Consider the following 22,065-nt stretch of genomic DNA (forward strand, 5'->3'; position numbering starts at 1 on the left):
AGCACCTATCAGCATCAAATGAATTGAGCGCCTTCTGTGAATGTTCCATCTTCCCCACCAGCCCTGAGTGACCACATTGAGGGCTATGATTTGGTCTCATACATCTCCATCTCCCCCGTGACTAGCTCAGTGCCTGGTGCACAGCACATCCTCAGCCACTGCACCTTGAATTAAACTAACCAGTGGAAGCCTCCAGCTCTGGGCTCTGACAGATTGGTGTGAACGGCCCAGTGAGGCAGAAACAGCAACTGTCATAAGCCATTAGGGGTGCCCCTACCCAGATCACCTCATCTCACTCAGGCCCCCTTTCCTCTCTCCACAACTGGTCACAGCCCGAGGGGAGAGAGACCCGAATCGTAAACAGAACCCACTTCCTTTGCTACCCACCGGGTTCTGACAACCGTTAGTGCCTCTTAATGGAGACGCTGGCCGGCCCAGCCCACATGGCTCCGTACACCGCTCTGTGAGCATGGGCCAGTGGAGGGGGACAAAAGCAGGTGACATGGAGCCAGGGACCCATGTTCGAATCCTGACTATGCTTCCAGCCAGCTTTGTGACTTCCAGCAAGTTGCTTTCCTTCCGTGCTCCATAGTTTCTTCCTGTGCCAGACGTGGCTACTCACCTTGCTGACTCCACAGATGTGAAATCACTTTGAAAGGTTTAACTTTGGCAGGGAGAAGTCTGGAGTAGGAGTCAAGCAGTCCCAATCTGAGTCTCTGTTTTCTGTCGAGACCAGGGACCTGGCTTCTCTAAGCCTTAGTTTCCTTATCCACAAAATGGGCCCCTCTGATGGTCTTTGGTTCTGTGAGTGGATTCTAAGGAACTCACTCCCTAAGCCCTTAGACCCCTCTTCTAAGTAAAAGGACAGTAAAGTCTGAGCCCCCATTGATCCCACGGGTGGGAAGGAAGGAAAGTATAAAGGGGCAAAGACTGTCATCCACCAGGGCCTCCACTCACCTCCTCTGCCCGCTGGGCCTGGGGGTGGTTGTCCAGAAATGTGCCCTCAAGGACAGAGCCCACAATGGTCAGGCCCTTGCCTGCCTTGAGCTGGGATGTCAACGAGAGAAGCTGTGGGTGTACCACATTCTGGTCTTGATCCACACGCACCAGCACCAGCAGCTGTGGCCTGAAGAGGGTCCAAAGTCACATGATCCTTCTACTACCCACCCAACCACCACCCACCATACACCTATACACCAGTGAGTTCATTAATCATCCATCTTCTATACCCACATCTACCTACATTCCCATCGCCCATCCATCCACCTAAATAGCCACCCACCCATTTCCTTGAATATCAACCCATGCAACCTCTCCCACACATCCATCCGTCCACTCATCCATTTCTCCATCTACCTCACTCATCCATCCATCCACTCAACCACCCACCCATCTATTTTATCCTTCAGTCGTCCACTTATATCTATATTCATTTACCTATACATGCATTATTCACTCAATTACCCATACATCAACCTACCACCATTGATTTATACATTTATCTATTCACCCAACCACCCTCCCATATATATATGTACACGCATAGCCATCCACTTGTCTATTTATCCACTGATTTTCTTATTCATTTATCCATCTTATTCATCCAACCACCCATCAATTTAATAGCATTTTTAATAAGCACCTACTCTGGGCTAGACCCTGCACTAAGCATTTGAGAATTCACAGACAAATAATTCGAAGCTCTGGTCTTTGGAAGCCCAGTTTAGTAGACATCAGCAAAGACAAGACAATGATGTCCTAGGTATAATTCAGAGTTCCAGGCTTTGCTCTTGGCAAAGTGAACCTGAGGGAGGTAAATGAGGGGTTGGGCTTGCACAGCAGTTGGTTAGGAAGCACCCTGGGCTAAGATGCAGGAGTTGATGATGCTGGTTCCAGTTCTGCCTTTTATGACTTCTGAACCCTCTCTGGTCCCTGACTTTCACATGAATAAAAATGGGGGGCGGGCGATTGTTATAAATCTAGAGATTTCTCGGAGACCCTATAACTCTCAAAGTGGTTGATCCCACCTCTCCCAGAGCAAATGCTACATGATATTGTGTTTCTCTGTCTCTGTATGCGCCTTCTTCACAGAACTGTGAACTCACTTTATCCCCAGACCAGAAGAGGGCTTGGCACATTTCATGCATTCATACATTTTTTAAAATAAATAACAGAATAAATGAATGGATGACTAGATGGCCAGAAAACTGGAGTGGCAGTTTTGGAGAACAAATGTCTGGCACTCAGCCCAGCCTCGGTGCTGTAAGTGGGAAGGTTTTGGATGGAGCTGAGCTGAGAGGCTGAGGACATACCACTGGGGCAGGAGCACCACTCAGCAGAACCAAGCAGGTGAGGTAGGTCAGGGCCTGCTCCCTTCCTCACTGAGCCTTCACACATGTGCTCCCATGCTTACCTCCAGTTCTTGGTGTGCGGAGGCCCTTCTTCCAGGCGTAAGAGGGCATAGCGAGCAGCACTGAGAGACAGGCCTCGGATCCCATCGCCCCACTCCTTCTCCGCCCTGGGGGCCAGGAAGGGGATCACATGAGGGCAGAAAGCCAGGGAGTGTCAGGTGGAATGGTCCACACTGAAGTGGCCACCTCAGGGCAGAGCCTTCTATCTCAGGCTCAGACAAGACATGCATGTTGCTCCTGACACCTTCATTTCTCAAAGCTTCAGCCCCTTCTCTCTGCTCCTGTCCCCTATCTATCTCCCAGTCCTACCCCATGTCACCCCTTCTCCTCCACTCTAGATCCACTGCCTGCTTCACCCCCATCCCAGCCCCCAACCACCCATCCCCCTTCCCAGTCCTCCCCTCCTCCTACACTTACCCACGGTACTCAATATACTTGTAGATGAGCCCAGCAATGAGCATGGCCACCAGGGCGTAATACCAGGAGCAGATGAACATGAGGGCCAGGCAGAGGCTCATGCCCAGGAAGGAGAGTGTCCTACACAATGGGAAGGAGACCCAGCCTCTGAGCCCTGGCAGGGCTGTCACCGGTTCCAAGGCTCAGACAGCAAGAGTTAGATGAAGCAGGGCCTGGGCAAGAGCTGAAGGGCATAGCCATGTCTAGGGGAACTCACGCCATCACCCCCATGAGCACCGCAGAGATAAGGCACCTTTCAGACAGACGAGCAGCCACAGACAGGGCACCAGCCCACGCTCCACCCACCTCCCGAGTCAGCACCCTGCCCTGCCCCAGAGCCTTAGACCCTGCCAGACCGCCCTTCCAGGTGGGTCCTGGGGCAGGGGTCTCTGGGGAGAGTTTGAAGCAGGATCTCCCAGGAAGAGTGTGCCCCCAGGAAGAGGTGACTGGCAAAGCAGGAGCACTCAGTGCGAGTCAGGCACCTGGGTTCTAGTACAGATATGCCAGTCTTGCCGGGAGGCTTTGAGCCAGTTCCTTCCCCTGTTTAAGCCTCTGTTTCCTTTTGGCAGAATAAGCATGATCGTTCCCGTTCTGTCTGCCCCATGGGCCTATTGTGAGGATGAAGAAGCTTAAAGTAAAATGACCAGAAGAACCCCAGCCTCCACATAAGGAGCATCTTCCGGGCACCAAGCACTGTGATGCTCACAAGGGCCCTATGAGGTAAGGGCAGTTATCATTCCATTTCACAGCTGAAGACACTGATCTTTCCTCACCCATATGGTAAGATGGTGAACATTATGGACAGGGGAGGGATTACAGCTTAAACCATTTATGACTGTGTTATGTTATTACTAGTGATTATAAGGGAACCTTCTCCAGAACTTTCTTATGCTAGCTGGGTTACAAAAGCTGGAGTTTGGGACTCTTAGACCTGGAGGGGATGGGCTGGGTGAGGTGGGGATTGGGATGGGATGAGAGGATGGTTCTGTGGGGCAGGGAGGGGGAACAGGCACCCACCAGTGGTAATATCGAAAGCGTGGCCTCCAATTGGGCGTCCTCAGCAGCGTCTGTACTGCACAGGCCAGGTTCACGAACATGTAGCACATCAAGAAGAACCTGGAACGCAGAAAGGCCCCCAGGAGAGACAGAGATGCAAGGAGAGGCAGAAAGAGAAACACAGAGGAAGAAAGGGAGAAAAGGGGAAAGGAATGTTGGGGGTGGCCGAATCACGTTCTGGTGATTAGGAAGGGGTTCAAAGGCCAAATCCCCTTACAACACACCCTGACACATATGGGGATAAATCTCTGTATAACAAAGGATGGGTTTCCATGACAGTGGGGGACCTCCTGGAGTTGTGTCTGGGTGGCTGTCCAGGGTCACAGCGAGCACGCACATAGAGAGAATAGGGGCGACCTCGTCGAGGGATGCAATGAGGATGCCGATCTCACAGATGCAGGCAGTCAGGAGTAAGGCCCATGTTGGCTCTCCATTGGCTTTGCCGTGGCCGAAGACCTGAGGACAGGGCAACCGTCATGGGGGCCTGAGACCTTATGGACTTCTTGTGTCTCTTCCAGTCTTGGGGACCAGTGCTTTAGAGGCAAAGGTCCCCAAACCAAGGAGGAGGTAGGGAGAGGATGCTGTATTTCTCATATTTTAGCGGTACCCAAGGGAATACCAGGATTTTGCTGTATCTCACCCACCCTGACGTTGGTACCCCAGTGCAATAAAGTTCAAATGATCCCTTAAGGGGAAATGAAGAGGACAGATGGGAGAGGAACTACAGGAGGCCAGCAAGTGGCCGTGACTGTGTGCACCATAAATCTTTTTTTTAAGCATCATGGAGAGCATTGCCCCTTTCTTGCCCTTTGGCTGCTTCCTTGAGTCCCTGCTCGATCGCTAGACCAAAGGAGGGCCATTTATTTTTCCCCTAAGAGCAGACGACTCTGCCTAAAGAGATGGCACTGGCCGTGGGCCAAATCCCAAATAAAGCACACACATTCTTTGTAACAGCAGCACAGAGCAGAAGGGCCCCAGAAGGCAGTTCAAAGCTTGCCATGTCCCTGGCTCACCACGTAGCCTCTCTGGGCGGGGGCCTGGATGGCTGGTGTAAGGAGTGTTCTGTTCTCCCCACACTCTGCCCTCCACTGACCTGCAGGAAGGGCACAATGCCATCCCGGGAGATGGCCTGCAGCAGGCGTGGGGCCCCTGTCAGGCTCTGCAGCCCAGCCCCACAGGTGGAGAAGAAGGATCCGATGACAATAACCCAGGGGGATGGCCAGGCCAGTGTGCCCACCACCAGGTTGCCATTCACAGCTTCGCCAAACCTGGAATGAAGCAGCAAAGGGACAGGAGATGGTAGGTGAGTAGTGGCACCTGGATCTCCAGGGCAGGTCTCCCATACCATCTTCAGGTTCAGCTGTCTGCCCTCCACAGCGCTAGGCCCTTGTAGGGACAAAGGGAGAGACAAAGGCCCTGATGTTCTGGGCACTTTCTGTCTGCGTGACCTTGGGCAAGTCATTTAACCTCTTCTTGCCTCAGTTTCCTCAATATAAAATGAGAATCATTATAAACCCATTTCATACAAAAGGATGAGATGATGAATTATACTGGATGACCTGTTGAACCCCTTGCAATCTTGTGGGAGGTCTCTGATTAAGCAAAATGAGATAAGTAGAGTTTAAGTTGCCCTAAAAACTAATAGGTGTAATATATATAAATCATCTATTTGGCCAGGTCGCTCCTCTGCTTAAAACCCTTCAGAGTTTCCCCCATTTTTTATAAAATAAAGCTCCAATTTCCTGGTACTGAAAATGAGGCCTCCAAGACTGGCTCCAGCCTAACTCTCCAGCCTCATGTCCTCCATTCCCCACCTTATAGAAGCCAGGATGGGACCATAGAAACTGGCTTCTGGGATAGAATCTCCTACCTCACCCTCCTGGTTGTGTATGTACACACTCTTCAGAAGTGTATGCTCCAGAAGATCTAACTGCTTATAGCTACAGGCACTTGTGCATGCAAACACACACACACACACACACACGCACGCACGCACGTGCACACACACACACACACACACACTCTTAGTTGTTTCTCTCCTCCATCTTTGTTTCTGCTGTTCCCACTGCCTGGAATACTCGTTCCCTTTCTAGACACCTAAGTAATCTCTACTCAACATTTAAAGTAGGAAGGATAAATGAGAAAATGTGGATGAGGCACCTCTAGTGTCACCTCCTCCTCCCCGACCCTCTGAGGACTGGATTGCAGCCTCCTATGTGTTTCCATAGGGCATGTGCTTTATTTTATCGCCACCCCTACTGCTCTGCATTTCAAGTCTGTTGACGACTACGGTTACCATGCACAAAGAGATCCTTCAGGACAAAAGCCATAGGTTGTTTAATTTTGTTCTCCCCAGGACCCTGGACAGTGACCAACACATGGTTATATCCGGGAAATAGTAAATGAATTAATAGATTTTAAAGAAAAAGAAAAGGAAAGTGTCAGTATCCTAAAGGAAAAAGAGACATCATTCAAGCTTCTTGAGCTGAAGCGACATGAGAAAGATGAAATATAAGAAGGTGAGTTGACAAGCAGTTCTCTGCGGCCTCCCTCCCACAAGCCCTCTCGCACAGGTTCAGCACCCTCTGTCGGGTCTGTTTCCCAGAACTCAGCCCCTTATGCCCACCCCCCAGAACAGGATCAGCCCTGATTCCCTTACTTACTTGTCCCTCAGGACGACCCCCTCAATGCAGGCCCCAAACAGAACAACAGAGCTGATATCTGCAGCAGAGAATGAAGGAGAATTTCTAGGGTTGTATTCCTCTCCATCGCCACCCCTCCTGAGCCAGCAGGTGAGGAAGCAGCTGCCTGCCCTCTAGCCCTCCCTACCCACTGTGGTCCCAGCCCAGCCGTGCAGGATACAGACAGCAGAGGTGGTGGCGATGGCCAAGATGGTGCCAGTGGGAATTGACTTCTGGGCATCCCGCAGGTCTCCAGAGCGGTTAGAACCAGCCATGATCCCTGTGAACAGAGCAGCTGGGACAGGAGCCACAGGAGACCAGACAGACTGAGGAGAGAGGACCCCGGCTTTGGAGTCAGGAAGCCTGGGATCTGGTCTTGGTACACGGATTTTTGTGAGAACTTGGACATGTTACTTGGCTTCTCCTGGCCTTAATTCCCTCATCTGCCCAATGAGAACTGAGTTGTCGGCTCCTGCCTATGTGATGGGGTTGTTAGACAAGAAATTCCCCACATAATCCTTGACTGTCTCCCACCCATCCACACCGAGAGTCCTCCCCCTCTGAGCTCCCCTTCACCTGTGACTGAGGGGAAGTAGATGCCAACCAGCAGAGTGAAGTAGGAGGTCATATCACTGAAGACATAAGGATGGTCCATGTCGATAGGGTTGCCATCAGCCAGGCCCACTGAGGGCATCCCCTGCCTTTCCACAATCACCCCCTTGGTCAGGTAGGAGCTCCAGAGGTTCTCTGTGGGGGAGACAAGATGCTCAGGAAAGACCAGAAGTCAGGATAGCAGAGCTCTGGGGCCAGGAGTTGGGTGACCAAAAAGAAGGGTGAAGGTCAACAACCTCTCCCGGGGCCTTGGCTCTGTTTCATTTCCATGGACATTTCTTAAGATCCTGCTTTTGGCCACACCACATGCAGGGGTTTTGCACATGAATCAGATTTGGTCTTTGTCCTCAAATCACCTAGTTTACTGGGGCAGACACACCTATCTCAGACAGATTCAATGTCCCAAACTGATCTCATCACCCACCCACCCCAAACCAACTACTTTCCTGGATCCCTTATCTCAGTAAAGGGCACTACCATCAATTCAGACACCTTGACATTGCCCTCAACTGCTTCCTTTCTCCATCTGCATTTCAAAACCATCTCCAATTCCTGTCCATTACTCCTAAATATTTCTCAAATGTGCCCCTTCTCTCCTTCCCAGTGTTTCTCTACTTAAGCACTATTGACATTCGGGGACATATAATTCTTTGCTCTGGAGGGCTGTCCTGCAGCATTATAGGATGTGTAGCAACATCCTGGGGTCTACACACTAAATGCCAATAATAACCCTCCAGTGTGACAACCAAAACTGTCTCGAAACGTTGCCGCATGTCTCCTGTGAGGCAAAACAGCCTTGGTGGAGAACACTGTTCCATTCCTACTGACATTCTCCATTCTCATTCCCTCACTGTAGGTCAGAAAACCATCATCCCTCACCTGGACTCAATGTCAGCCTCCTCCTGGACTCACTGCCTCTGTTCTCTCCCCCATTTTAGCCCATCCACATTAGCAACCAGAGTAAACCTTCAGAAATGACAAGCTGACCATGTTCCTCACTTACTCAAAACCCTTTGGTGTCTCCTGACTGCCCTCAGGACCCAGTCCAAACACTTGAAATGGCTTTCAAGGACCACCACAGTCTGGCTCATGCCAGCTTCTCCAGTATCATCTCTTGCCCCTCCTTCTTTGAACGTTATGCCCCAGTCATTCCAAATTACTTGTGATTCGAAGGACACAATATGCTCCTCTGTGTCTGCATGCTTTTAGGCAAGCTGTTCTTCTGCCTGGAATTCTTTCATTTCCTTAATATAACTGAAAACCTCTTATTTGTCCTTCAAAAGCCTTCTAAGATGAGTCCAGGAAGCCTCATTTCACCACCTTATACACATGACCACTCCCTCTCTTGGAAGGTCTCTGTTCATTGAACACACATCTACACATATCAGAATTTATTCGCTAATGCATTTATGTCTGCCATTAGACTCCTTGAGGTCAAGGACTGTGACTTATTTATGTTGTGTTCCTGATGCTTAGCACATTTCTAGGCACTTAGTAGGTGCTGGTTAAGCTAATGACTTTATTTCCTATTAGGTGATAAGATACTCAAAGGCTCCCTTTCATCACTACCCCTCCATGATCCCAAAGAGAGAACATGGCCCTGAGTAGGTGATCAATTAAAATTGATTGACTTTAACTGAATCCTAAGTAGAGTCCCTTAATCCTAACTGTTTAACCCACAATCCCTGAGCATTCCCTAGACACCAGCCCTCTCCCCTCCCCCAGACCTTTGATGAGGCCACTGGCCGCGCCAGGAATGCCCTGGATCTCTGTGACATTGTTTCGGGCGAAGTACTCATCACAGGTGGCATTGAGAAAGCGAGAGGAACAGAAAAGGCCCCAGAGCCGTGTGGTCACCGTCTCATTTCCTTCCCAAGCCAGCTTGGCACAGACATCAAAGCCATGGCGAGACAGTGTGCGGTTCCCCAGGAGGCAGATCCTAGGGAGAGAAACAAGGGAGGAAGATGGGGAGCGACATAACCTTGCTCCAGCTTCACAATAGAGCCGCCGGGGGAGCTCTAAAAAAACTCAGATGCCAGGGCCCCATATCCAGAGATTCTGATTTAATTAGGATGGAGCCCAGACTGGTGTCTTTCAAAGCTCCCCCAAGCGATTCTAATACGCTGCCACAGCCCAGTACCACCGCATTAGAGAAATGATGTTTCAGCACCGTGGACAGCAGTCTATGGGTGTGACTCCTGGGCAGTGGGACATAGGGGAATTTGTCCTAGAAAGAGAGGCAGGACCACATTCTCTTCTGTGTCCTTTCTTATGCTAGAGAAGGTGTTTAACACTAAGTAGTTGTCGCACTCCAGGAGGTTGTCTCCCCACCCCGGAATGTTTTCCTAACACAGAGTATTCATCCCTTTAGAAATTGTTCCAGTTGGCTCTTCTTCAGTCCATCCCACCAGCAAGCAGTTGACCCTCACAAAGGAAATGTGCCCACTGCCAGAAATGTCATCCTACCCTACAGAGATTGTCCCCAAACCAGGATTTTCCCTCCCAGGGGAGGTTGCTCTGAATCCAAAACCATTCTGACTCTGGAGATGGGGAGAGAGACGTTGGCAAAGACTGGTGTGCAGACCTGAAACTGAGCCACAGAGGAGGAGGACAATGCCTTAGACTCAGAGCAGCAGTACTTACGGGAAGTTGGGCGGATCGAAGGCAGATTTGATAACCCCAGCATAGATGGCCAGGATGGAGAGGATGACACAACCCAGGAAGACAAGGGCAAACTTGTTGACGTACTTGACACCCACGAACACCACTGTGGCCATGCAGGTGAGCACACAGGTGCCATACACACGCATATTGTTCAACATGGCTGCTGCCTCCCCGCTAGCATCTTCTGCCTTAAAAATGGCCATAGCTGGGAAGAGGTAAGCCTGTGGAAAAGGGGCAAGGAGGTCAGGCAAGTAACCTAGTAAGCACTAACTGAGAATCACCTCAAGGAAATAACCAGAAGTTATTTAGAGAAAAGATACTGGTCACAGGAAATTTACAGTAGTGCAAGACTAGAAGTGACATCCTATGACAGGGGAATGGTGAAGGTCATGCTCTCTCCTGCAAGGACTATTATACAGTCATTAAAAAATACATTACAAAGATGTAGGAAGCAATTTTTAATTTCTATTATTTTGATTACTGAGTATAATTTTAATAATTATTTAGTGTTTTTGTTATTTCTAATAAAAAGGCAGAAATAAATTAGATAATCTTTAGAGAAATGGGCAAATAAATCATGATATTTCCATATAGACTATGGAGCTTTTGAAAAAGACAAATTTACATGAACTGACTCAAAAAGCTATCCATGTTATATTAGGTAAAAACAATCAAGTTTTTTTAAAAATGTGTCTTATGATCTCATTTTTATAAATATATGTGTGTACTATATGTTAACATATACACATGTATGCATAATGATGTCTGTGTGTGTAGACATGTCAAAATGTTAACAGTAGTTTTCCCTGAATGGTGAAAATGTAGATAATTTTTATTCTTTTTGCACATTTGTATTTTCTCTTCTAAATATTAATATGTTTATATTCTTACAAAAGGTATTTTCATTTGTAAATTATATTTACAAAGAGAGCGTTGTTATGTGGGGTGATCTATAGTTATAATTTACAAAGACAGAATACATTATCATATAGAAAAACAAAAACTAGAAAGAAATACACCAAAATGTTACTGATTTTCTTCTGGCGATTGTTATTTCCTTTTTTACACTCTTCAATATTTTTCCAATTTATGCAATGGGCAGCATCGCTTTTATAATAATTTTAAAATTATTTATCTTTGTAAAAGTCATAAAGGTCTAATTCGATTCTCTCATAATTTGGCTCTTCAGATCTTTTTTTCCCTTTCCTCGGGTCTTTTATTCCCCGACCATTCTTCCTGTCCCTGTACTTCTCCATTCTGTTCCCAAACCAGAAGCTGCAACACCTTTCAGCCCTAGTTCTCCAACGCAGGATGATAGAGTGGACAAGCACTGGCTTTGGGGTCAGAAAGACACAAATTCACACTCCCTACACATCCTCACGTCCCTTCCTTGCTTTCCGCATCTGGAAAATGGGGACATCTTTTAACTCATGGGAGAGTCAGGAATAAAATAAAATAATACATTGCAGGCCATGGGCCTGGATAGAGCAGAGGTTTGGGAAATGTCAGCCCCACTTTCTATATACCATAGAACCCTTTTCAACTCCCACCTCCTCCTGGAGGGGCAGGAAGATCGGAGACCAAAGTCAGTAGCCATTTCCTTCAAACACTGTCCGGCAACCTGACTCCTCATCAGTCACTACTCCTGACAGATCTCTTTACTCAGCTCCCTCATATCCTTCTTCTCTTTTGCAATCCACTAGCCATCAGCCCTTGACAATTAACATTTATAAAGTACTTCGCAGAGTCCTTGGCACATGGTCAGCAATCACAGAATGGTAGCTGTCATGTGACATTGCTATTATTATTTCTACCATGATTTTACTCTTAATCAAGCCGCCTCTGCCATTTGGTAGCTGAGTGACCTTGAGCAAGTCATTTCACCTCTCCGAGCTTCTCATTTGTAAAATGGGCATAATAATACTTAAACCTCATGAGGATTCAAGATAATGACTGTAAAGCACTTGGAACTCCGCTGAGAGCACAGTGGGTGCCTGATAAACGGCAGCTGTTCATGTTACATAATTATTGCATCTTGTCTCCCCAACTAGACTGTGAACTCTTTAAAGGCACAACTACATCTGATTTCCCTTTGGCCTTACTGAGTGGCCTATCGGAGGTGTCCAGGGAGCACTAATTAACTGTCTGACAGCCTGGGACCCCACACCTCCTCCTTGGCCCCTCTCACCAGCAGGATTTCGATGGTGCCCAGGATGTACATGGCCCCAGCAAAGGTAGTGCCCAGATAGAAGCAGAGGCCCACGGCGCCCCCAAACTCTGGGCCCAGAGACCTGGAAATCATGTAGTAGGAGCCGCCAGCTGCAGAAAGAACCTAGTATCAGCAAGAGGTTCAAGGGGCACTGGGCTGCCGTTAAGGTTAAGGGGGTTCAGGGACAGAAGCAGGAAGTGGGGCGCTCTGGGCCTCACAAGCCTTACAGGCTGCAGCTCTAGGACTGGTGGAAGACCCAGCTAGCCACTCGAAGTGGATTTTGCAGCACTAAGTACCATGTTGCTAATCACCCCTCTGCGGAGGTCACGACTCAGAAAATAGGATGATGGAGAGAAGGGTCTCAGACAAAGGGAGTTCTTGTATTGCTCTGCCCAACACCATCAACTGCCTCCTTCGCCTCCCCTTCATACGGCTGCCCCATCTACCCCACAAACATCATAGTCTATCCCCCAGGTCTGAAAGAGTGCCTCTCTTGGGTCCTGATGGCCCCCAAAGCCCGGGGCACTGTCCCTCCTTCCAACTATTCAGGCTCCACTCCCAACCATTTTGGCCCCACCCCCTCCAAGAAGTCCCAGTCACATACCAGGTACGACACCATTGGTTGCAATTGCACTCATGGAGATGGCCGTGAGCATCGTCTGTGAGGAAAGAGATCATCAGAGTGGCAGCTGGGGTGGGGGCCAAACCTTATGCCCCATAAACATCCACCAAACCCGCAAGTCCTTTTCCACTGAGCCTCTCCCTGGTCCTGTTCCAACTTCTACTCCTGCCAAGTCCTTCTTGTCAAGAAAAGCTCTTATTCACCGTTTACATGGACAAAGCACAAGGTATAGCATCAGAGAGCTCTGGAAACCCAGCCTGGCCTCTCACCAGCTGTCTGGGCTGAGATAAGTCACTTTACTCTCTAAGCCTCAGTTTCTTCATCTACAAAATAGGATAATAGCTTCCAAAATGGCTATCGCACACACAAAAGTGGCTCAAGGGTCATGTGTGAAGAAACATAAATGTAACAAGTAGATGTCTAGTGAATATTTGATTTTTCTTAAAGATAAGAAGAATTCTATTACAAAGTTGTTTGTGACACATAAGCCCATTTTTTGTGAGTCTGGACCTACCTAAATATTAACTATTATGGGATTACAGGTGAATTTTATTTCTTTCTGTACATCTACCCTTTTCATCAATGAATCTTATAATTACTTGTGTTACACACACACACACACACACACACACACATGCATCCAGTTAAAACCTGGTTAACAGCCATCAGGGACCAGCCTGTGTGATGCAGGAAGGACCAGTCAGACCTAATTTACTCTCAAAGATCATACACAGTAGTTCCTATAAAAAGCTCAGGTCTCATGCTTCCCTCCTCCCTCCTCCCACCCCCAGGTCCCTGCTCAGCCCAGCTGTCAGGGGGTAAGAGAGGGGAGGGTGTCACTCACACAGGAGCAGCAGATGAAGACCATGCAGAAGGACTCCATGATGCCTGCAATGCCCACTACCCAAGTGAGTCGCAGGAAGAGAATGACACCAAAGATATTCTGCAGGCACGGTAGGTACACGCCCATGAAGGTGCCCATGCGTGGGGCCTGCCAGGGAGGCCAGCATCAGTTTCCATAGCCCCTAATCACCACCAATTCCCTAGGCCCTCTATCCCGCACTTCCTTGTTCTCTCCATCCCCATTCTCCATCCCTCTTCCCTCTGATTCTTATCTCCCTTCCCTCCTCCCCTCCTGTTCCCATCTCTCAGCCTTCATGTGTCCATCACCTCTCCTTCAAACCAACCCCTCCCTCCTCCCTTCCACCTCTATCCCTCATCTCCCATCCCTTCCCCTCCCTCAGTCCCCAACTCCTACCCCTCTACCTCCAGCCTTCATCCTTTCATCTGAATCCATTTTTCTTCCCCCATCTTTCCTCCCCTCCATTCTGCCTTCCTCTCTCATCCCTTCTTCCCCAAGGCCTTCACCTGCACTGGCTTCTTTTTTCCACCCTCATTGTTTTCTGCCTCTTCATGCTCCCTACTTCCCTGGGGCAGGTTGGTGTAGTTGGCCAGGCCACTGAGCAGGGAGGATACCATGGGGCTGGTGTCCATCTCCTCCTGTGGAGGGAGGGCAGCATTGTTAGGACACTGGGGCCTAGAGGAGGGGATAGGGAGCTGGATGGTAGGAGGCTGGGAGATATGTGGACAAGGAAGGCAAACCATTGAGGTTGGAATGAGATGGGGAAGGAGGAGGAATAGGCAAGGAGAACAGGGAAAGAGGATAGTAGAAGGATGAGAGAGGGCAGCAGGGGTGAAGGAGAAGGAGAGATGTGGAGGCTCAAGGAAGAAGGTGGCCCTGACGGAGAGATGGAGAGGAGGGCACTGTTCCCTAGGGAAGGAAGGAGTGCCTGATGAATGGGGAGATGAACTGTGCGTGGGTCCAACAGCCCTATCAACCCACCTCAAACAGGGCCATGTTCTTGCCATCGTACTCCTTTCCCTTCTCTGTGTCGGTGCTGTTGATGAAGGGGCTGCTCTCCTTCGGGTTGCCATCACCTGAGAAGGCAGAGGAGTCAGGGGCCTGGTACCAACTGGTTGTCATCCATCCGCTTGGGCCAGTACAGCTGTGTGGCCACTTTAACTCTCTGATTCTTGGTTTGCACATTGGAAAAAGGGAACTAATACTACCTCGCCTGCAGAATTTTAGTTGACAGCATATATTAAGAGCCTTGTGTACTCCTTGGAATGTACTGGGTATTTAATGAATGTGTGAGTGTGTCCTTGCTCTTGGGGGTCCTACTTTACCAGGGCACCCTAGACTCCCCAGGGTCCCCTCTTTGACCATAACTGGGCCCATCCTGTCATTTTATGTTGGAAGCATGCTTTTTCCTGGGGTCGGGGGAGGCAGAGAATACTACAGCCTGAGGCTCCAAGGATACTCCACTTTTTAGAAAAGTGACCCCCTTTGGCACCTCCTATGCCCTTTATTCATCTTCAGTAAACATGTTATTTGCTGGATGTCTGCCATGTGCCAATATGCGCACAGGAGGGAGGTGGAGCAGAACACAAAATAAGATCCATCCCTGCCCTCAGGGATCACAAGGGCAAGGCAAGTGAACCAGTTACCAGGAACTTCCAACCCAGAGTGGTAAGTGCTGTGATAGGAGATGAAAAAGGGACTGTAGGAACACAAGAGAGGCATTCATCCCAGCCTGGGAGGTCACGGAGGGCTTCCCAGGGGAAGTGACGTGTCAGTTGAGAACTGAAAGATGAGTAAGAGCTAGACTGGGAAGGAAGTGGGTGTTCCAGGCAGATAGAACAGCATGTTAGGTGGCCCAGAGGTGAGAGTGAACAGAGTGGGCTAGAGGAGCTGAAAGAAGTTTGATCTGGCTGGGGTCAAAGGGAGGTGTGTGGGAGCGGGGAGACCTGAAGGATGAGGAGTGGCACGTGAAAAGATGGGTCTGGGGACGGTAAGTGTGGGCTGGGTCCTTACACAATTAGGCCATGTTAAAGATTTGGGACCTCATCCAGACGGCGATGGGAAGTCATTGAAGAGTTTCAGGCAAAGAAGTGCCATGAACAGACTTGTGTTTTACAGCAATCACTCTGGCCTTTAGAAGAAGAATATAAAAGCTAGTTAGGGACTTTCAGTAATCCAGGCAAAAGCTGATGATGACCTAGATGAGAGCAATGCAGGACAATGGACAGATTCAGGAATTATTGGCACATATTTCTATGCCAGATGTTTGGAGATGGAGAAAAGAGGACTCTAGAATAATGCCTTGGGCTTCTAGCACAGATAAATGGGTGGGTCATGGTGTTATTTAATAAATGTAAAATGAGGAGATTGGGGGGTGGGGAAGAAGCTGAATTTGATTGAGAGTGAAGCACTGTAAGACACTCAAATGAATAAGTCCGGAAGCCACTTGAATATATGGATCCGTCTGAGACCTAGGAGAGAGGCTGGGCGGGAGAAAAAGATGGGGGTAACCCATAAAAAGATGTGTAGGAAGTGTGTGAAACCGTGCATCTGGATGAGCTCACCCAAAGCAGAAGTCTCTTGGGCATCAAGGAGAGGATTCTTTCAAAGAATTATAAGGGAACCCCATAGGAACATTCCCTTAGCTCCAGCCATCACCCTTGCTCAGTGCCAGGGCTGAGTCTCAGTAGTAGATATCTTTCTAGACTCTACAGAAACTCTTCAATGACAAAATCCCAAGTATTCTGAATTACCTGTCCTCTCACCTGTCACCTGAAATCAATCAATAGCTACTGCACACTATCTCTCACTCTCTACATCTGTCTGAATCCTCCCCATCCTTCTCCCTACCTCCTGGAAACTTGCCTTAGTCTTCCAGCCAGGGTCCATCCCCAGACATGACTTTTTATTAATCCAATCTCATCCTGACTCTAAGTTGTAAAAGGAGGAAGAACTGGTGCCTCAACTGCTCAAAAGAATCCACCACCCACGGACTCCTGCCACCATCTCCACCTCATCCATCAAGCCAGTTACTCCTGGTCTCCAAACAGGGGGCCACCATTCATTCTTTCTTCTCTTCACATATGAGAGTTCCTGGGAATAACAGACCCATCCTCCCGGTGGAAGCCCAGCTAGTAATTGGTACTCAGGAAAAGTCTTTGTAAATAAATACCCCCAGGCTTCCTTCCTGACCCCAGTGTCTTGGAAGAGACATTGTCTGGAGGCAGAGAACAGGAGAAATAAAAGTGAGGTGGGTTCCTTCTTCTTTTAAAATGCTAACAAGATGCCTCAAGTTCTCATCTCACTATGGTGAGAACTACTGGGGTTGAATGACATAAAATGAGAACGAATTTCTTAATGGTTAAAGAAAAAGGCTGGAGTCGATTTAGATTCCAGTCCCAGCTTCACCAGCTGGGTTGACAGGCTGGGCAAGTCACTTAAACTCTAAACCTCAGTTTCTTCCTTTGCAAAGGGATAATAATCATGCTTAATTGATAGGATGGGCATTAAGCGAAATAATGCCTATTGGGTATGACTCGCACATAGTGTAGCTAGTGCTGCTACTATTACAATTATTATTAATATGCATGGTGCCCCACCCAGCCCAGACTTCCTATCTCATACCCCTCCCCCAGCTGCAAGATTTAAGGACCCTGTCTTTTGTGGGCCCACCTGGATTGGGCCCTTCTCCCCAGGGATTCCGCTCTCCGGCCCAGACAACCATATGAAAGCCTCTCTTCTCTGCCTTTCAGGTCTCTTCCCAAGCCTCTCCTCCTTTATGGGGCCCGGGACGAGTGCGGGGCAGGAAGGGGGCGTCCTGGCTGGAGACCCCTCAACTAGGTAGCCCCATGCCTGTCTCCAAGGCGACCGCGCAGGCAGAGAGCGCCGCGCGGAGCCGGCCACGCGCCCGCAGGCGCTTATGTAACGCGGCGCGCAGCGCAGAGCCAGACTCTGGGCCGGATCGCAGCCAGGAGATGAGGGCAGGGGAGGGGGCGGTTCGGTAGGCTTGTTCTGGGTCCCGCCTTTCCACCCTCTTAGTGGACTGGTCTCCAGACTCCTGGCCTGATCTGTCAGGGTTGATTTCGTCCTCTCCCAGAACGCCAGGCTCACTAGTTATGGAAGGATGGGGTGGGGGGGAGGACGGAGGGAGGCGGGTAGGAAGGGTGGGTGAGCTTCATGAGTTCTCAAAGGAGCGGGACTGAGAAGGGGAATCTCGCCCTGATTCCCCTGGAGCCAGGAGTCCAGGTGATGGGGGAGCGCAGAGTAGCGCGCAAGAGAGGCAGGGCCAGACTGAGGCTGAGCCCTCTCCGCCCCCGCCCCCACCCCCAACACACACACCCCGCCCCTTGGGAGCTCTCAGCCCGAATCGGCTTTCAATTAAGCTGCGGCGGCCAGAGCTCCGGGGAAGGAAACAGGGAAGGAAACAGGAGAGCGGCACCGGCAAGGAGCCTCCCCCTGGGGGGCCTGGGGCCAAGCCTGGGGGAATCCCCAAGCCAGATTGGGGTAGTGGGGGAGGGCGTCAGACCCCAAGGGAAAAGGATACTTGGGGCCAGAGATGATATCCTTGGGTTCTTCTTTAGTCCAGAGTTGCCCTCTTACTCAGGCCATTCCCGCCTCCCTGAGGTCAGAACCCAGGGCTCCCCCGCATATCCCCAGGAATTTAGGATGAGAAATGCTAGGAGCCCTCTCTTCCTTCAAGCCCAGCAGGTTCTTAAAGCCCCTAACCACCATTTCCAGTTGCCTCTGGGAGGCCTTCTGTCTGGGACCCAAAATGCCTGATCTGGGTCCTGGACGCTCTATTCCAGACTATAGAGGGAAAGAAGGTCTTCAGATGGGCCCACTACACTCAGAGCCTAGAAACTAATGAGGAAGGGGTATAACTGAAGGGAGCTCCTATTTCGGCTCCTGCTCCACACACATAGATACCTCTTTTTCAGGCCTCCTGAGACCCCCTGGAAACCCCAAGGCCCTGTAAGGTACCAACCTCAGGTAGAGAAAGCAAGGGCTAGGGGTTCAGACCATATATTCCTTGTCTGGGGGAGCAGAGAGATTATCTCTCATGTTGAGCCCCTGTCCTCAGTGTGGAAGCATCTGAAGGGGATTCCAAATGGAAATGACCCCCCTTCATTCTTTGGGCACCAAGTTGAGATGCCTAGTGATGCCGCAGACTCCACTTAGCCAAAACCCCTTCCCTGGCAGCCTAAGCCTGCTGGGGAGCAGGGCGCTGCGGGATGAGGCAACCCCAGTGTCCGTGGGGAAAGAAAGGAGCTGGCGAGCCAGTAGTTAATATCCCTGGATACCATTCAGCCCCAGGGAAGAAGAGGGGGTCTCAGACAAAGGATTGGGGACCCTGGTGTCCACAGCTTTCCCAAGAGGCCACCTGGCTCTGACTCAGATCCAGGGTCCTAAGGACTTCAAGTTAGGGCTGCCAGTCCCTGGAAGACCCTGCTGTTTCAGCCCTTGGGAACTTTCAGCCGTCCCCTAGGGACGTCTGCAGAAGTCTCGGCCCAGAGAGTCAAGCAATACCCAGGGGAGCGTTTGAAGGCGCTGAGCGCAGACAGCCAGGGCGGGAGGCGCGCTAGTGCGCAAGGGACGCAGCGCCGCTGGAGGGTGGGGGGTGGGGGCGGCTGACAGCCGTGATGGATGGCTGAGACCGCTGGGGGGCGGCGGGGGGCCTGGGAGCCCGAGGGGGTGGCTGGCCCCAAAGACCTCGGAGCAGGAAAACCGCGGAGGGGGGCGGGGGAGAGTCGGAGCAGCGAAAGGACTTGCTCCAAGCCCCTCGGCTCCTAGCGAGTCTCCGCACCCACCGCAGCGCGTCCGCAGTGTCGCGACGCGGTGCTGGGGATTCAGCAGCTGGAACCCCATCCCCGAGGCCTTACTAGAGAAGCTAGCAAAGCTGACTAGAAAGACTCCCCCCTGCCCCGCCCTGGAAACCTCATTGCCATCTCAGGGTACAGAGAGGAAAGGAAAAGAGGGAAGAAAGAAGGGTGATCTTGCTTCCCGTCCTGAATAGAAATCCACGGGGACATGAGAGGGAGAGAGAGATTCTGCAAAGTAGAGCTAAAAATCTCCGGGGGAGGTACGCTTCAGTCTGAGGTCGGACCTCGGGTAGCTTTGGGGGAGGGGGCCCGGATTGCACCAAGTGTCCTCTTAAGGAGACACCGCAGCCCAGACGGGGGCCGTCATATGGCTCCAACTCCACATAGGAATCTTCCCCCCACCTTTCGGCTAGAAGTCTCAGAGCGAAGGACTGCAGCAGACTGCGCCCCCCGCCACCCCACCCCCAGCGCCAAGGGTCAACACTCTGCGCCAGGACGCTGGGGTCCCTTCTCAGGGAAAAGAGCCCTCCTTCCGCCCGTCGAGCTCCACGTCAGCCCATTCTAGCTCTTCCATCCCCTTCCCACCGCCTCCCCCGCTTAATTAACCCACGTCTGCCTCCCAAGCTGTGGGTAACGGCAACCCCTCAGCCCCCAGCCCTGCCCCTGGCGCGGCACATTCCAGCACCTCGGACAGCGCCTGGCGCATTCCAATGGAGCAAGGTTCCAGGCCGCCGTGGGCGCCCACCGCCCCGGTCAATCCCAGCCTCTTCTCTGAATGAGGCGGCCCCCGCTCTGCCTCCAACCCCAGAGCTGCCTCCTCTCCTCGCCGCCCCCTCCCTTGCCGCCCCCGGACCGCTGCTTACCGGGGTTGGCTCCCCCATCGCCGTCCTCGCAGTCCGTCAGGTTGTTTAGCATGGTGGCGGCGCGGCGCCGGGCCGGGGGATGGCTGCGCAGCCTCGCCCGCGCCCCTCTGCCCGCCTTCTCCGCTCTCTCGCTCGCTCTAGCTCTCTCGCTCTCCGTTCCACGGAGGAAGAAACTGCAGTGCCCGCCCGCCCGCCCGGCGCACACACACTCGCACACGGACACACGCTCACACTCGCGCGCGCCCCCTCTCAGCGGCGGCGCTGCTCACCTCATCCCGTATGCAGAAGGCGTGAGCCACTGGCGGGGTTTGGCAGGGGGGGCAGAGAGCGGGAGGGAAGAAGAGGGAACTAGGGGCAGGCAGAGCGTGCCTGGAGGCCCCCTCGCACTAAAACTAAGGGTGTGCACGAGTGGGATAGAGAGGGTGCTGCGGGAAACCGGGCCTCGCCTCCCTTGAGCAGACGCAGCTCCGCCCGCCCCCCACTCTCCAGCGCAGGCGGGGCCGGCACGTGGGCAGGTGCCATCCTGCGCCCTAAAAATAACGGCAGGGAACTAGGTCGCGGCCACCGGGAGGCGGCCCCAAAGCGGCTGCCTGGCTGGGGGTCTGGGGTGACCCCTAGGGGGAAGATGAGGGGAACTGAGACGGCGAGGGTGAAGCACCATGGGATATGGGTCCCTAGGGAGCCTGTTTGCAAAGCAGGGGAGGGGAATCAAACCCTCTCCCTTATCGCTGTTCAAGAGGTTGGAGCTAGGGATGTGTAAAGGCCAGAGCCCTTGACTGAACGAAGGACTGCACTGCTCCCAGGGGGATTCAGGGTCACTGCGTTGAACCTTATGGCTCATCCAGTCTTAAAATGGGAGGAGTGGAGCCTGAGGAGTTACAGTGAACCCTCTCATTGTGCTTAGACTGACAAGAGTCCTAGCATCTCATAGCATCTCACCCCCAAGACAAATCCCTGGAGTTCACGGACACAGACCCTCTAAATGTAGAATGACCCTGGGAAGAAGATGTGGTGAAGAGGAGAGAAAGTAGCAGTGAGGTTCCAGGGAGCGCTAACTCCCCATCGGGGATGGTGCAGCCTCTAGGGAAGGCAGGCCAGTCGGAGGCAAGCTAGGGACAGAGTGGGGGATGGGGAAATGAGGCCGCCTGTCAGTTTGGAACCAGATTTTCTCCTGGGGCGGTAGTGTCTAATCCCCTAATCCAGGATTGCTTTCTGAGGATTCCAGAGCTGACATGCTGTCTGAGTTCCTCCCCCTTCCCTGACACAGGTTCCCCAAAAGCTCGATTGTCCTGGGACCCCTGAGCACCCCTAGAATCCACCCTCACCTTAGCCCCCAACAGTAACCATCTAAGTTCTAGGAGATTTCCAGAGCTAGAAGAGACGGTATCGATCATCTTGTCTAATGCACAGCTTTAATTTTACAGATGAGGAAGTTAAGGTTCAAAGAGGAAAAATAAATGACTTCCTGTGGACACAATGTCAGTAAATGGCTGAACTTGGTCTAAGATCCAGGTTACCTAATTCCAGTTTAGGACTCTTCTCCTCAGTACAATCTCTTTTTAACCTGGCCCTGCTTCCGAAAGAAGGGACGAGGATACAATCACATCCACACTGCTCAGCACCTCTGATTCTTGGCTACTAAAAAAAAAGAAAAGGGACTGGGTCTGAAATGAGCTTTCTCACTTTTCTTGTGCTCGGGCATCAGAGGTGCTGGACTGGAGTGGTCTCTTGGCTTGCAACTGAGGGTGGGCCCAGAAGACCTTCAAGAGTCCTCAAAAGCCATCCTATATGAATGGAGAACCGGTTCTAG

The 22,065-nt window shown here is 51.2% G+C and overlaps 1 protein-coding gene across 1 annotated transcript in view; it reads right to left on the reverse strand.

The window, feature by feature from the left end:
* Window positions 1-22,065, reverse strand: part of SLC12A5 (solute carrier family 12 member 5) — a 34,668-nt gene that overhangs the window by 6,603 nt on the left and 6,000 nt on the right. The window contains exons 2-17 of the mRNA XM_023536044.1: window positions 14,555-14,649; window positions 14,080-14,211; window positions 13,556-13,702; window positions 12,694-12,748; window positions 12,069-12,199; window positions 9,860-10,101; window positions 8,944-9,155; window positions 7,181-7,351; window positions 6,786-6,884; window positions 6,587-6,644; window positions 5,017-5,191; window positions 4,261-4,379; window positions 3,885-3,983; window positions 2,829-2,948; window positions 2,414-2,518; window positions 958-1,126 (exon numbers count right to left, since the gene is read on the reverse strand). Coding sequence (XP_023391812.1) covers window positions 958-1,126; window positions 2,414-2,518; window positions 2,829-2,948; window positions 3,885-3,983; window positions 4,261-4,379; window positions 5,017-5,191; window positions 6,587-6,644; window positions 6,786-6,884; window positions 7,181-7,351; window positions 8,944-9,155; window positions 9,860-10,101; window positions 12,069-12,199; window positions 12,694-12,748; window positions 13,556-13,702; window positions 14,080-14,211; window positions 14,555-14,649 — 2,129 coding nt within the window. The remainder of the gene's footprint in view (window positions 1-957; window positions 1,127-2,413; window positions 2,519-2,828; window positions 2,949-3,884; window positions 3,984-4,260; window positions 4,380-5,016; window positions 5,192-6,586; window positions 6,645-6,785; window positions 6,885-7,180; window positions 7,352-8,943; window positions 9,156-9,859; window positions 10,102-12,068; window positions 12,200-12,693; window positions 12,749-13,555; window positions 13,703-14,079; window positions 14,212-14,554; window positions 14,650-22,065) is intronic.

Source organism: Pteropus vampyrus, unplaced genomic scaffold, assembly GCF_000151845.1.
Source record: "Pteropus vampyrus isolate Shadow unplaced genomic scaffold, Pvam_2.0 Scaffold147, whole genome shotgun sequence".
Taxonomy (NCBI): Eukaryota; Metazoa; Chordata; class Mammalia; order Chiroptera; family Pteropodidae; genus Pteropus; species Pteropus vampyrus.